This window comes from Dinoponera quadriceps, unplaced genomic scaffold, assembly GCF_001313825.1.
Source record: "Dinoponera quadriceps isolate SergipeBrazil2010 unplaced genomic scaffold, ASM131382v1 scaffold2512, whole genome shotgun sequence".
NCBI lineage: Eukaryota > Metazoa > Arthropoda > Insecta > Hymenoptera > Formicidae > Dinoponera > Dinoponera quadriceps.
In genome coordinates, this window is record NW_014556881.1 from 211,298 (window position 1) to 227,735 (window position 16,438).

The window sequence follows — 16,438 nt, forward strand, 5'->3', positions numbered from 1 at the left end:
GACTGTATAAGAGAGTCAGAGGGGTTCGATAGACCGGCGATAGATCGATCGGGCACGGCAAACAGCGAGCGCCAGCGGCCGACTGTTTCGGAAGGAAGGAATTACTTTTAAAGAACGTAAGAGGACGAGACGAAGGATATAAGACGCACGAGATGACCGCGAGGACGAGCTTTACGAGCTTTCTCGGACGTCTCCTCGTCACGCGATGAGCGAGAGAAATGGAACAGGAAGAAGAGGAGGAGGAACGGGCCTCTCGTTTTCGTTCTCTTACACCCTGTGTCGCCGTCGTAAACCCGGGTTTATTTATGCGGTCCTCGTCGGGAGCGTCCCGCGCTAGGACGACGCGGGGATGTGACAACGTGACGTGGTTACTGCATCGTACACCGCGTGTCTCTACAATCCTTATATTTAGCTATGCCTGATAAATGTCTTTCCCCGCGCGCGTGTCGCTCCCGACGACGGCGACACACGATCGAGCATGCATCCGCGGTCGATCGATCGATCGATCCTTCGCGTTCCTTCTCTCCCCCGTGAAGGCCGTTGAAGATAACCTCAATCAAAAATGTATATACTTGCCGGCTGGCAAGTTTAGCCGGTTGGTTTTGTTTGCGTCGTCAATCGAAGCAAATCGCACGATAAAAAGGAGAACGGCCATCCCGATAAAAAGAGCGAGAGAGATAGAGAGAGAAAGTGAGAAAGAGAGCGAGAGAGAGAGAGAGAGAGAGAGAGAGGAGCGGTTGCGCAAAGTGCGCCGCGTGGATTTGCTCCGGTGTCCGGCGAAAAGTGGTTGTCATTGATATTCCGCGCGCATAGCAAAGGCAGAAGCGACCGCTCCGCTTCTCCCCTCTTTCGTAACCACCCTGCTTCTCTTCGCCGCCGCCACCACCATCAGCATCAACGACGCATAACCAGTGGCAGCTACGCTTCCCCCCGACCGCCGAGCCGCACCCCGACTAGCGACCACCCTTGCACCACCGTTGTGCCCTCGCAGACACGCACATTCCGATCTAATTCAATTTCCAATCAACAGCCAATCAATTGATTCGAATTCGGTATACAGAGAGCGGTCGCCGCGCGTTCGGGACCTGCATGCCTATGAGGCGGCGGCCGCCACCGTGAGAGCACGTACCCCGTAAAAGTAGAGAATTAGCTTTTTACGTCTCGTAATTCCGCGGCACTAAGTGGAACGGAGATCCACTGCCACAAGTATTTTAATTGCGGCGCCAGCCACGGTATCCCCGGCGGTAGTATCACGTTTACGCGTCTCTCTCTTTCTTTCGCAAAGAAGGGACGAAAAAGCGTGACGCGAGAGCGGAGCGCGAGGAGGAGGGGGAGACTATTTTTCGAAATTTCCACGAGATACCCACGAGTGTTGGAAGTATCCACAAGTAATGCCGTTCTTTTTTTAAGATTGAATATACGGGAAAAAATTGAGTATCAATTTAAGTCTTATGTATTTCTAATAGAAATGATTGTTTCGTACGTAAGCAAGAATATCTTTAGCAATATCGTAAGCGAGATTATCTCCTTAGAAGCTATCCGGGCGTCTGTTTCAATTTACTCTTCCCCGTTCTTCTTATTGCCTCGATCTTGAAATAAGACAGAGAAATTGTTATTATAAAAACTTCCAACAATTCAGTTTGATATTATAAATTCTACTTTTTCCAAGAATAAGATATATTCAGATAAAGAAATGCAATTTCAAGTTCAAGAAATTATAATTCTCGATTCGAAGATATCGTTCTTTTCTAATATTCTTCACTTTCGATTCAAGAAGATTCTTCTTGAACAACGAGAATATTACACTTTTAGTGTAACTATATATGGAATTTCTTCGTGTAAGCGGGTTTTATCTATCCAACGCTATACAATCTTGTTTCAACATGTGTACATGTCAAGAATACAGATTTCCTCCAAATAAGAATATTCTTTTCCTCCGTATAAATATCGCCACCTTGTTTGTGGACGTGGATTTATTATTACATAACCTATGTACTAATTAAATTCATCGACATTTACTTTTCTTATTGTGAAATTTTGAAAGAACCAAATGTTAAATAACATAAAATCGTCTACAAGTATCAAAGAGCGACATTACTTACGGGCACCTTTAATATGTGTCGGACATCCCGTCTGTCTCAGGTGCGCCGCAGCGTGTTGCCCGTTCGCTCGTGACATTAATCATCGCGCGGAGATAATCCGATTCGGCGAAGGTAAAGGTAAGCGTGACGAGGACGGCAACGGGTTGCCGCCGTGTTTGTCCGATATTACGCAATAACATAATCAGCAGATGACGCGCGCCTCATCGAGCCGTGCGCGAATACGTGCCACCGAATGAGAGCCGCGTAGACCCAAATTGCGCCAACTGCTTAGCAATGCATAATACATACGAAACGTTCAATTCTGTCTCGCGCGCGTCAGTCTGTGCTGATTTGGCCGATGCGCGCTTTTCGCGCCGCGCGGCCTGCATTCCAATCGCAGATCGCTCGCCGCCACGTGTGTGTCGCGGACAATCATCCCCCGACAAGTAATCAGCTTGTTGACAGTTTTATCCACCGTGCAAACGCGTACACACACACATACAATACACGCATATCCACGACTACGCGTCGTTGCTCTTTGCATTCTCGACGAGAGCGAGCGAGCGTGACCCGATATTAATATATTCTCCCGCGTTAAAAAGCGGAACTCTCTTCCGTGACTCTCCCCGCTGCGAATTGGCGATGAAGAACCGCGATTTCCCGTGACCGAGGATGCGCGCACGACGTCCCGGCGACGTCGAAGACCCCGCGTGTCATCGAGAAAAAGAGAGAGAAAGACAGAAACGAGCGGCGCGACGTAAAGGGAACCATGTAAAACAAGAGCGCGGCTTTCGTTCGGACGCGGATCGGCGCAGGTTACACACACACACACACATCTCGTGCATAATGCAGCAGAGCGACGAGTTCACCCGGCAAATGTTGGACGCTAATATATCTTGATGATAGATAGGGAGCATGTGTTTGGTCTTCGCAATGAGGCTGGGAGGGTGCTGCCGAGGATATTGCGGGGGCGCGCGGGGGCGGCTTTCCGAGAGAGGTTCCGCCGGTGGTAGTAGGGCTGCTGGATCGTGCCGGAGGATCGGGGGATGACTCTCGGGGGGTGGAGAACTCCAGGGGGTTGGCTAGGTTCCGCCGGCGTTCGCTCCCGAGTTGCGATGCCGGGCACGTCGCCGTCAGACGAGCGTACGTGCGACACGACTACGCTTTTACGCCACTCTCTACCTTCTCTACTTGGTTCCTGACTGCTCTCTCCTACTCTTTCTCTACCTTCGGTCTCTCCTCCGTTGCCTCCTCCTCCTCCTTTTCCTGCCCCTCCTCGGCACCATCTCCTTCGCCCGCTTTCATTTCGTTCCTCCTCCCCGACCACGACTGGTCGAGCTTTCCCACCCGCTTTTCTGACTTTTCTGTCTTACCCGGCCATACCCGGAGACATTTCCAATAACGCGCCTTCTCATTGCGATTCGATTTTCCGAGGGACTTTTAGAAACTCGTCAAGGGCGGTGCATCTCGAGATCGCGGGATATACGGAAACTCTCGTCTCTCTTTCTGTCTCTTGAACGCTCGGATCTGACGAATTACGATGCAAATATTTCTCGCCAAGACGAAAGAACGGGACGACACAGGAAATGCCGACTCGCTGGTGTATTATATAAGACTGAATTTATGCAAAACCGGTAGTATCGTAATTTTGAAGAATTCGACATTGATAATTCGTTACTGACATGTATAAATCATCTCCGAGACACGTAACGTTGACAAAAATATTTCTCGGTTTGATCAATACCGGGTTGATGCATTATGAAAAATAATAAGAAGATAAAATTGTTAAAATAAAAGCCACGGCAATAACTTTTCTGTCGTGAAATTTTACAGTGAGCAGTTTTTGTTAAAGTAATTTCTCAAAATACGTTAAGATGCTGCCTTGAAAATGAAGAGAGTTTTTATATTTATATTAAACTCTGTCAGTTTTAGTACCGTCTTCTCAAGAAAGCTCACCGTAAAATTTCACGACCATCATTCCTATATCTGGAGCAAGATGAAAAGAAACGGATGATCCCTACTATATCAGTCGAGTTAAAATAGATCTCTCACTTAGCGGGAGATGCGTCTCTACCGGTACATTTACCGACAGTAGATTGAAATACACACGAGTAATCTGTTCACTGCTGGTAACAACTGACAAAATCTTAATAACAAAATTCTTCAAAATTACGTTTAAACAAGTTAGCATTAAACATAATTCGCGTATACCGATTGTATCAATGAAAAATACTGTAATTACGTTTTTAGGCGATTTAAGTCAAAATTATCTTTCAATCTTTCCAAAAGAACATCTCAAATAAAATATGATTCTATAATCCACGTAGTCTTGTATTGATTGGATATTAAACAAAAAAATATGCAAGAGATATATAAACATACAAGTAATACAAAAAATGTTTGAAAAATTAGTCTTGCAACGTTACATAATAGTTCTCATTAATGTCATCAATGCACACATGTTTCACAAACAGTGCTTAAACCCAGCTGGCTTTCTGACGTAAAGCGTAAACGCACTTTCTTGCTTAGGCTGCGCTCCAATATTCACAGCCAGTGTTGAAAATCTATAGTACAGGCAACATGAACTATAGATTTTCCGCGCTAGTGGGAAATTTTAAAACCCAGCTTTAGAAATAACTATTAAAACGAACACACGTACGCGAAGTGACGAAAACAGGTGGATATGAAGAGAAACTTACAGTGATTCCGTTAATACGACCGTCGAGCTCGTGCGGCTGCTCCCAAATGATCTTGTAATCGATCAGTCGATCGTTCGTCGCTTGGAACTCCGTCCGTATGGCGGTCAGTTCGCGAAAAGCGTTGGCCATTTCGACTCGCGACGCCAAGGTCTCCCATCTCTCGATTATACCTAAAAACACGTACGACATAATTTAATACTGATAACACACGTAAAACAATTAATAGTGCTTCACGTTACATCCAGTCGATTTCTTTAAAATATCTAATCTAAACATCTAATAAATTAAGCAAGTAAAAATATTAGTACCCATAAGTAATGTCGTTTTTTTTCAGATTGAATAAATACTATTAATACTAAACCACTATGAGGGTTTTGAATCCCAATGAAACCATAACTGCTGAATATTATGTAATATTGTATACACAGCTTGATAATGATGGAAATTATACTGTAGATTAATCTGTACTAAATATAAAATAAAATTTTGTATAAGTGTCAAAAAGCGACATTACTAATGAGGTGCCTCTAATATATAATAACAAAGATAATAACAACGATAATTAAATCTCGCTCGTTAAAATATATCTAAAGCCGCAGTATTCGCTAATGAGTTATTTATGAAGAAACGAATAAGAAAAATTAATTCCTATTTCTACCTTTAATGACTTCAGAAACACAATACAGTTTTATGAAGTACCTAACGTGAAAAAGTGATACCATTATAATTAATTTCACGAAATGGCACGCGATACGTTACTTCTCTATATTATTACGTAGCACGGTAATTTAACATAACAGAGCACATGTCCTTCCTAAATACTCAGCATGCGCGCACTCGTATAATCGACTGTTTCCTGCCGTTCCTTCTTCAGCGAACTTTGCGGAAACGCAAAAGAGAAAAGAGAGAGATACCAGTAATTACTTTCCCATATGTTTTTCGTTTCCGGCCTCTGAACTTGTTATTCGTTGCAACGGTTTCTTTTTTTCTCTTTCTCGCGACGATTTCAACGCGATTCTCACTGATCAGTTGCGCAAAGAGATAACATACAAAAAAAAAAACAAACCCGAAGGTCGAGGCACCTCTGATATATCCGTACTGTACGGCTTCCGTGACCTCTTTTTCTCGCGTGTCCACCACTTTCTTTCGCGCTGGCCGCTTTTTTTTCTCAGACCGAAACCGTGACTGATATATCGCTCGCCAAACGAATAAAAACGCGTCTAACCGATAATAAATAACGGTGAAATCGTCGCGCAGCGGAGGGAAGGGAATGGCGTGCGAGCGAAGCGCGATGTCGCGCGAGAACGACGCGCCGCCGAAACATCGCGGTCCGGAGGATCGTCCTCCGGGAAAACGGACCTAGGTTGCAGGAATGCTACTGGGGGAAACATCCGATGCATCTAGAAAATACCAGGAGGTTTTACACTGACCTACAGGAAATGACGGGCCGACCGGCCGGTGCGACGCGTAATAACGCGTGCGAAGCTCATACGCGCGCGAACGTAATGCATACAGACGCGCACGGTGGAATGTTCCGTGTGTTATCGTATGCTTCGTCGCGTACAATCGCTGGAGCGTAAATTGGCACTGAATGCGGCTCATCCTCGTCTTTTTTTAAACGACGTGCCGCGAAAAAAAAGAAACGAAACAAAAACGCGCGGAAAAACGAGACACCCGCACACACTCGCGAAAGCAACGATGAATTTAAAATTGAGATTCGCTCTTACGCAACGACCGGTGAACGCGAAACGGTGTTTTCCTATCGGTCAAGATTAGCATGTACGCCTGAATAAATAATAATAAATCAATGTACGATAAACAGCCGACTTTTGCAGCAGAAACGCGATGGCCTCGTGAGCGGATAGACGATCACTTTCCCGAAACTCTAATCGCAATTTCATTTCGTTCGGCAAAAGTGGAACGGCGATTACGAGCACGAGTCGTCAGGCCGCCGTTTCAAATCGGCGATATCGCGAGGGAAAGGACGATGATTGATCGATTTGACAGGTATTTGCGGAATTCGCTGCGCGAACACGACGTATTATTATCGTACGTGACAATAACGTGAAACCTTGGAAGAGTAATGGATAGTGCAGATAAATGTGGTAAGATAATTAAGGTTAATTGTTCACCATCTTGACTTTCTCATCGCACAATACGATATACTAACCGTAGAGACGGAAAAAAAGATAACTAAACAGATAAATTAATGATTATAAGCGTACGAAACACGAGCGATATTCTTCGAATTCGAAATCTTTTGAAGCTGTGACGCCTCCCTTGCAACGATGCGTGTGTAACTTTGAACGTCTACTTGAGTCTGTTCTTTTTAAGCGAGCGTCCGTTTTCCACGCTTTCGCGTTGAATGCATCGTTCTACCTTCTTTCAGCATGTAACGAGAAATAAAAATAGAACAACGCTTTCAGCACGAAAGCGTGCAAGATGATTTAGCCTTAGCTGAACTAGGTTGCACTTTTTGCCGTTAGAGAGAGACGACCTATACAACGTGCATGTCGAAAAAACGTCGTTCAGATCTTATTACTTCGAAAACATCCCTATGACGTCTTGAGACATCTTAATGCTTTCTGGGGAGTACATAAACTTAGCCTGCGTTCACAGAAACATCATATTGAGGATAGAATAGTATGATAAATAAATCTTTGTTCATTTCGTACCGATTGGTCAGTTAAAAATCACTCTACCCTCAGTGCGATGTTTCTGGACGCAGTCTGAAGGCAGCTATGAAAGGAAAAGGAATGAAGTTCCGTTGCAATGCTGGTTCGGTTAAAAAGAACAAGCCTCTTGTATCACGTTCGACCTTACTGTTCTCGTCGTTAAATCGCATCGACGCGACAATCGCAGCCTCTGCCGTTTACGACAGTTTTAGATATGACCTGTTCGTACTCGCATGTGACATAACAATTTCGCTAACATCCGGTGCCCAGCCCGTGGTATTATAACACCGCGTTAAATCGCGCTGAAAGTATCAAGGACACGCGCGCTAACGAAATAATCGCGAGACAGTTTTTGCGCGGAAACTATCGGACAGCAAAATAGTCCGCGGCGGCGTTCGCAGCGACCGTTAACACACGGAAGCGTCATGGCGGCCGGCAAATTCAAACGCATATTTTGTCGATAACGGATAAAGAACATTCGATGACACATTGAACATCGCCGACACATGTGACACGGTATGTACAAGCCGATTTAGCGATACGTCAACAATGCGACACGAGAAGAAACGATTCTCGTGCGAAGATTCGACCCGTCCGATGCGATACAACCGTTTCTTTTATCTTTCATCGAGCAACATGGCGACTGGTGTTGTTTAAGAAAAAAAGGAAATCTCGTCAACTACTGCGCCGCTCGTCGAGCGCAGAGCGAAATAAACGCTTTTCACGCAGCGAGAAGCGCAGTTCTCGGCGAATATCGCGGTGCGTTAATCGTGCGAACGTAAAGACAACACAATAGTAACAAAATAGCGCAACGGAACAAAGGTGTATACGTATGCGAACCTTTCCCATCGGCGATCTTTTCCCTTCGTGCGAACATCGGAGAGCGAATCGCGCGATCCTCGGAGTGAGAAACTCAACGGGAGCGTTTTACTCGCTCAACACTAGCGAGTACACGCCGAACCGTTCGCGCGCGTATCTTTCGCGGAGGATAAAACGCGATAGGCCGCCAAAACGGCCGAGGCAAACGTCCGTGGACGTTCGAGCCCGTCGAAACACTGACCGTGCAAGAACGTTCCTGTTCGCGCAACGGCGAGCGGGGGTCACATGACGGCCGGACGATACGAACGAATGGGCCAATGGGCGCGCCGCATTTCTCGCGCCAGTGCTGTAGCGCGTACGTCTCACCACCCCCACTCACCGCCGCCGTGGTTCCCAACTCCGCTATACCGATGATGCGTAGTAGTTCATATAAGGCGCGATTCCCGGGACCGGCGATATATTCGCAGCCTGCGTGTCCACCTACGCGCACCGTGGCGTGCAACATACGCATGCAATCAACGAGAAGGTACGGCGAGAAGGTAGAATTTGCGAGAGTCAAAACGGGTTTCAGAAGAATCAACGTCTCGCAGACGCACCGTACGTTTTCATTTATGTAACTCGCGCATTTACATTTCACTGATGTGAATCGTGAAAACGATCGAAAGTCGAATATTATCGAGCAGATTATACCTAAAAGCTCTCTCTTTGATTGTTATTTTGTATCAGGGGTAACCGTAAGTAATGTCGTTTTTCTTTTTTTCAGATCGAATAAACATCGCCATTCCCTGTTCGTGGATGTGATTTATTATTACATAACCTATACACTGATGAAATTTATCGACATTCAGTATGCTTATTGTGAAATATTTGAAGGACTAAGTGTTAAATGAAAGAAAATTTTGCACGAGTATCAAAAAACGACATTACTTATATGGGTATCACTGGTGATTACGGATGTTATTATTCGTACTTTTGCGTCTTGAGACGTTGATTTTTCCTCTGTCGGTAAACACGCATCAATACACCTGCGATCCAGGCTATTATTTGCTGTTTGTTAATTGTGTATAAGAGCCTTTATCTTGTGCGTGACTAATTTGTCGTTAGACGCTGATTACATAAAGCGAGACTAGCCTAAACGTGAGCGAGAAGACGGTCGAAGGGTTGCTTCGGTTAATTAATTAATAGTTAGGCTTAAGCTTAACGTCGCGATGTTTACGGCAGACAATGGCGCGAAGCAAAGAACGATATTCCTGATACGCTGTAGTCATTAGGACTGCGGATATTATCATTTTCTACTTTCTCCTGCACGCTCGGATGCGCTTATCCGAACGCTCGTCGACTAGAAAGTAAATTGCAATCGTTTCCAACGTCAATCTGAGCGTTGCCGCGGAAACATTGTCATGCGCATACGTGATTGCGTCTGAACCTCTCTAGCCTATTTTGAATATAATACAATAGCGTCTGTTACACCTCCGTGGATAATACCTGGCAGATACGCGTTTTTACGAATGACACGGAAGTTACGTAATTTTTACGTACACATATACACACGCGCACTTCATGTGCAGCTAGATATATCTCTCCGTAGAATAATGATTCCTTTGCGCTTTCTACTCTGTTTCTGACAATATTTCTTTCAATACGCTCATTACCTACTTTCTTTCGGTCTCTCTCTCTTTCTCTCTCTTTCTCTCTCTCTCTACTTTCCTGGCGTACTCGTGATTTTTATGCGGTTTATAAAATAGATTACAACTAGTACAGAATAAGAGTTTCTTTTTTCGTGTGAAAGTATATAATAGTAACAGCCGCAATATTTTATTGATTAATTATTACAATCGCCATACAGATCGCAAGAATGTGAAAGTAATATAGAGAAAAGTATAGATTTAATATAAGTTTTATAATACATGCCAGTAAAAAAAGAAGCGAACATGTAAAAAATACACATAAAGATAATTCTTTAACATAAGTAAAATGAGGCAGGGGCGAACAAAGTGAACATAATTAGTTAGATTAAAATTGAATGTGCACTTTTCTAAACTTTTCTACGTGATATCGGACACGGCTCTTAGTCATGAATGTTAAGTCGAACATTAAATTAGAGCGCAACGACAGTAGATTACGTCTATAATTTTGGCGCAGCCACATTCAAGGACGTGGTAACTTTTTTTTTTTTAGTAGATTTGCAAGATAAAACTGTGAGATCTTTGTACAATAAAAGCGAGCATTTAAAATACCGTTATCTGTTTGCTTATCTGACAAAAATAATCACGATTATATACTGATAAGTATAAGATAAAAGCGAATGCCACGGTGTATAATGCAATGTTACACTTTATATTGTTACATCTTATTCTTTAGCTATAAGCGTATATTAATGAAAAATATAAAAATATAGATACATATATATACATATATATGTACAAAATTACTTTTCGGAAGCGTATAACATAAAAATGTTTCTCCGAAAGATGTAATTTTCACTGCATGCCATCAAGAGGTAAGTAGGACAAGACCGCTTGAAGGCCAATGTACAAAGCAGCAATTATGTAGAGGAGCGAACTGATATTCATTAATTGCTGGTACTCACCGCGAACTTGCTTCAAATATTTTTCATTTCGACAGTATCCGTTCGGCGATTCCAACACAGCCTGCAAACACCCTAAGTTTTCTTTACACGCGGACTCCACTTCAGCCTATTAGAGATAGAAAGGCAAATTGATTAACTAATATGTCTGTACAGATGTAACGCAAGTCAGTGACGTAGATTAGCGTATTTTAGAGAGGTAAGAAAGAGGAGGAGAAGAGACACGATGCTGCAATTTGAGTAATAATTAAGAGATAAAAAAGATATTAGCGCATATAAACTACGTATTACAACGTAATTAGTGTTCTACAAATAGCAAAAAGCAACAGAAGAAACATACGATAGAAGCATTATCAATCCTAACCGTTATCTTCATTATTATTTCTCTCTCTTTCTACTGAACTGGAAATATGAATTGACTTATAAATTTATTTCATCACGTTAATTGCAGGTTATGCTATAATTATGAGTAATCACCAAATTACTATATTATTAATTACGCAATATTTGTATGTAGATAAAGTTATTAGTCATATTTGAGTAATGTGTTAACTTATTTATACGAGGACGTTAAGTTGTAATGTAATCGGCAAGATTAGAATTACCTAAAACTTCTAGAACCTTAATACACATAAAATAACGGAATCAATATGTACAATGCATATAAATTTTATTTTATTGTCACATGCTCTAGATTTTTCAAGTCTATGTTTCAAATTTTTGGATTTACATATTTTATAGCAGATATGCAAATTTTATGTCATAAGAATAATTAAATAAATATCACAGTATTTATCTTACGTCACTAATTACAATTCATGACAAAAGAAAGTACTTTATATATGTATATCCAGTCTCATCCAATAAGATATTGTGAGTAGCTGCTAGTAATATAAAAAAAGTCGACGTATGACGCAAACTTATTAATTAAATAAACTATGTCATGCACACACAGTATTTCACCTGTACTTCATGTGCAATACAACGTGCCAACTTAATAGAATTATTAACCTCAAAATGCGTGTTGAACAAAGCAAAAAACGCTTCTTTAAATATCTGTAACACTTTACGAACAGAGAACTATGTTCCGCAAGCACCATATATTGTAAGTGTAACAAAATACGTACGAATTCTGCAGGAATCACGCCGTTGGATTCAACAAAACAATCCTCGGCGTGTTTAAGCTGCGATTGCGAATTTTCTACGACATTACGTATATTTCTCGTATCTTTCTTTCTCGTATCTTCCTCGTCACTGTCGTGGTCGCCGATTTCCTACAACATTATTAGTTTGCGTGACTATCGTGCGTAGGCTAGTATTACATAACATGTAACGATTTCTTGGAATTCCATTAAACTTTGTATATACACAATACATGCATGTTTCATACATGAATGCTTTGGAGAATTTGCGTTTTACTATACACATATATATAGACGCGTTTTATTTATCCGTATCGACTGAACTCTTTATTATTTACCGATAAATATTTGCCGGTGTCTTTTAAGATTTTGCTTTTTGATTGATATAACATATTTATGTCTTGTACTATATATCTATCATGCATAACTTTTTCAAAATTTCCCTTTTAAAACATGCCACTAATAACACTACATACAACTAGCATTTATCTATTCTCATGAAAAAATAAAACACCTCTATGCTGCTTGAAAAGTTTATTTGTAACTATAATCTAAAGCAGTAATGCTTCATGTATGAATACGTATTGCAGTGAGGAATATAATAGAGAACATGGCAAGAACCGATATTACCTCGGCTACATTAGAATACATTAATATCCAGCTAATTCGATTGTGCGTGTGTATATATATATATACACACACACATGTTCGTTCTTTGTTGTGACGTCGGCTTTTCTACAGAAAAAATACGGATACTTGATCCAGAAAGAATAACAGTATGGGACATACATGATATGTGCGAATTTTAGGCAGTGGTGAACTGGCAGGAATCGCGCTTATACTGGACGCGCAGTCCGACTGGCTATCGAGGAAGTTTCGATAATCATCTCCAAAATCCAACAATCGCCGGGCGGTCTCCACATCCGGCGCTTCGCTATAAGTCTCGCTCATATATTTCTCCTGTAAATGGGTAGACAGATTGACCAATTGACACAGCGTCTCACGCACGACGTTATTAAGGCAACAACTATGCAACTTTCTGTCACCTGATAATTATCCCAAGCCTGCTCGGAGAAGGAATTATTGCCGAGACTGTTCATCTCCACGTCGCTGTCCATATTCAACTGCTGATTGCTCAGTTCCTTGTTTAGCACAGTGGTCAGCAGATTATTATCGTAAGTGAAATGTCCTTGGACACAATTATTATTATCTTCGCCTTCGGTCTCGGACGTGGAGGCGACCGACTTGCAGCAGAGCAGCCTAAACGGCGTAGGATTATTCGCGAGCGCCTTCTCCACGTGCAACTGTTGATGGACCGTGCAGCCCGAGAAAGATCCCGATTTGACGAGAGTCGTCGAACGATCGTGGCAGTCTTTCGAGAACGCGTGCATCGTGCGACCTGGATTCGTCTTGCGAGATGAACGCTGTTGATTCGTGCTGCCGTCGCTTCCCGCCGAATGATGATTGGCGTGCGCGCTTTCCGAACTAGACTCGCTCTTACGGCCCTATAAATAGACGAATCGTATCACATATTACACACTCGACTTCACAGCTCGGCCCCTCGCCAAACAGCTCGGGACACGAAATGGAAGGCACGCCACGCTTAAAACGAACGTAATCGAAAAGTTTTCGCATGTGAAACATGGTAACTCTCTCTTACCAAAGTTTTCTTTCGCAATCGGTTTTTCTTCCTGCGGAATGAGATATTTCTAACTGCGCGAGCATCGGAACAAATAATAGACTCCTCTAACAAAGTGGACGTCGAATTGTTAAACGATTTCCGTGGTCCTCTGTAATAGGAACGCATTCTACGGTAAATCTCACGTATGAAGAAAATAACGAATAAGAGAAGAAGAGGATGTAAAGATTGTCAAAAGACGACAGACTTACGCAGCATCCAAGGATACAGATTTGGTGGGCGGAGTTGCGACCAACTGATGAAGCGCAGTCTCAGATATGGAAAACTGCGAAATTGGATCGTTTATTTGCGCCAAATTAGGATTATCCCCGATCTGAGAAATACAAGACACGCTCCACGGCCGAGATCCTTTCGCCTTTTGTTTAGAACGCATTACGACCTTCGGTGTACTCGAATCTAACGCCACGTTAGAGGGAGGCGTCTCGTTGACAGGCGTTTTCTCGATGAAATCAAATATTTCTTGCGACATGGACGGCGACATGTGAGCGACAGCGCCTTCGAATCGGCGATAAGTCGCGACGCTACTCTGCAAATCGTCCGACGATATCGACTGCCTTTCCCCGTCGGATTCCTCCGTTGTGTATTCACCGCTGGCATCGCAGCTATCTAATGGCTGTAATAGATAGACATATGCGAATTATATGTAACCACACACGCGTCGTATCTTCCATTATCCAATACTACGAGTTCTCACGCGTATTCTCAGATAACGTCACATCGACGTACAATTTTCAAAACATAAAATTAATCGACAATCATTGCTTGACAAAAAAAATACTAGTAATACACAAAGCATAACTATGCATGCAGGATTTATTACGCCGATTTCAATACTTTTGACTCGAGAACAAATCTGATCTACCTTTTATTAAATGTGATCTTTGGCTCTTGTTATGCAAGAAAGACCCGATTCAGAGTACGTTTCGAGAAAAATGAAGATGAAATTTTGATTTCAACACGATTTAATAAGTATAAAAAACGCCAAAATTCTTTATAATTGTTCAAGAAGCCAAGCATGGTTCATTTTCTTTTCCTCCAGGATATACATTGGCAAGTTTAACTCTTTAAAAATGTGTAAAGGAGATGCAACTACATTGAAAAAAAAAAAAAAATTAGTCTTAAGTCAAGAATAGATATTTTCATATATAAACAAGAATATTATAATCTTCTTAGGAGATCTTCGGTCTTGATCGGATTTATATTGATGCAAGTATAACTTGAACTCAATTCAAGACTAAAAGTCTTCTAAGAAGATTTATAATATTCTTGCTTACACATGAGAATATTTATTCCCGATTTAAGATCTATTTTTTTCGTGCAGTAAAAAAGCAGAACTAGTAGAAAATAAAAACTGTTCTTTAATCAATTTCAGGCGCCCATAAGGGCTTGGACCTTTTTGTTTTATGCAGAAAGATGTATAAAATTACTCATTGGTAACAAAAATTAAAAACTCATAATTTCGTGAGTTGGATCCTCCTTGCACAACTATTGGCTAATCGAGCTTACCTGTGACCTGCCCTCATGGCCTCTGGCCGCGTTCAATTTCAGCCATTCCTTCACGCGGGCGTACTTAACTCGATGATTATTCGTAATGTCCTTCTTCTCGAACACCAACGGCGGGAAGGTGCGCGAGGCGACCGTATGCCTCTCCTCGCCGATCAGGTTCTCCACTTCCTTGATCAACCTCTGAATCCTCGACTTGTCGTTCCTCCTCTCGTCGTCGCTGTCTTTCTGCTGAGCATCGCACTCGCGGGCCTGTCCCATCTCTTTCGCGCTGCTCGCGCCGCTCGTTTCCCGCGCGAAACGCATATTCCCCGACGACACGTCGACGCCTGGGCTCTCGTCGAAATCTAGACGGACCACCACGTTCGTTTTTCGCTGCTCCGAAACGACGGAGCTATCTCGGCGGGAGGAAGTGTACGTCCACTCCTCCTCGGAGGAATCGTCCGCCGCGTTGGGCGATTCCTGGATCGGCTGACCGCCGTCCGCCTCGGAGTCGGTGTCGAGATGCTTGAAGTAGAAGGTAGCGCAGTTCTTCGACTTTCTGTCGGACCTAAACATCGGGAAACGATACGATATCGGATCGGCTTACTTGACACTTTCGTGAGAGCTCGAGACTAGTGCAAGAGCTTGCGTTATTTCGGCGAAAACTAATAAAGCGAGATAACGGCCGATCGATCTTAACAGGATTCCCATGGAAAATGAATGTTGAAATTCCCCGACTTTTTCGCGTTTTCCCGACCACCTGTGGTGAATTTTCCATGAGCAATATGCAATCTTAAACTGTAATGTTTAGAAACAGGGATTGCAGGAAAGGTAGTTTATATTATTAGAAGCAGAGTTGGGAAGTTACTCATTACTTTGTTTTCCCAATAATAATTTAATAACGACGTGTACGGTGTTATCTCCATTAGTAACGATAACGGTAAGGCACTTACATTGTTTCGGACAACAAGTGTAATTGTTAGTTTGCATATGTACGACACTATTTTTCGAAAGTAACGCGTTACTCCTAATTTTTCTAATTTCGAAGCAACACAAACTTAAAAGTAGCATAATATAATCCTGAATACAAATTAAGGCCAATAAAAAAATAAGCGAGTATTGGGAAAAGGAATACAGTTGAAAGCATTTAAAGGAATTGTGAGCAAAATTGAAAATTCCAGGTTTACATCTTTCCTTGTCCTTTCCAGGTTTCCCCTGACACTTTGAATTCACGACCTTTCCCGATTTTCC

At 42.5% G+C, this 16,438-nt stretch overlaps 1 protein-coding gene across 4 annotated transcripts in view; it reads right to left on the reverse strand.

The window, feature by feature from the left end:
- LOC106748357 overlaps positions 1 to 16,438 on the reverse strand; it is a 181,680-nt gene that overhangs the window by 139,664 nt on the left and 25,578 nt on the right. For all 4 annotated transcript variants that reach the window (XM_014626789.1, XM_014626788.1, XM_014626787.1 and 1 more), the window contains exons 10-17: positions 15,209 to 15,755; positions 13,894 to 14,315; positions 13,664 to 13,793; positions 13,050 to 13,508; positions 12,793 to 12,963; positions 11,989 to 12,135; positions 10,865 to 10,970; positions 4,781 to 4,950 (exon numbers count right to left, since the gene is read on the reverse strand). In XM_014626789.1, the coding sequence (XP_014482275.1) occupies positions 4,781 to 4,950; positions 10,865 to 10,970; positions 11,989 to 12,135; positions 12,793 to 12,963; positions 13,050 to 13,508; positions 13,664 to 13,793; positions 13,894 to 14,315; positions 15,209 to 15,755 (2,152 nt within the window). The remainder of the gene's footprint in view (positions 1 to 4,780; positions 4,951 to 10,864; positions 10,971 to 11,988; positions 12,136 to 12,792; positions 12,964 to 13,049; positions 13,509 to 13,663; positions 13,794 to 13,893; positions 14,316 to 15,208; positions 15,756 to 16,438) is intronic.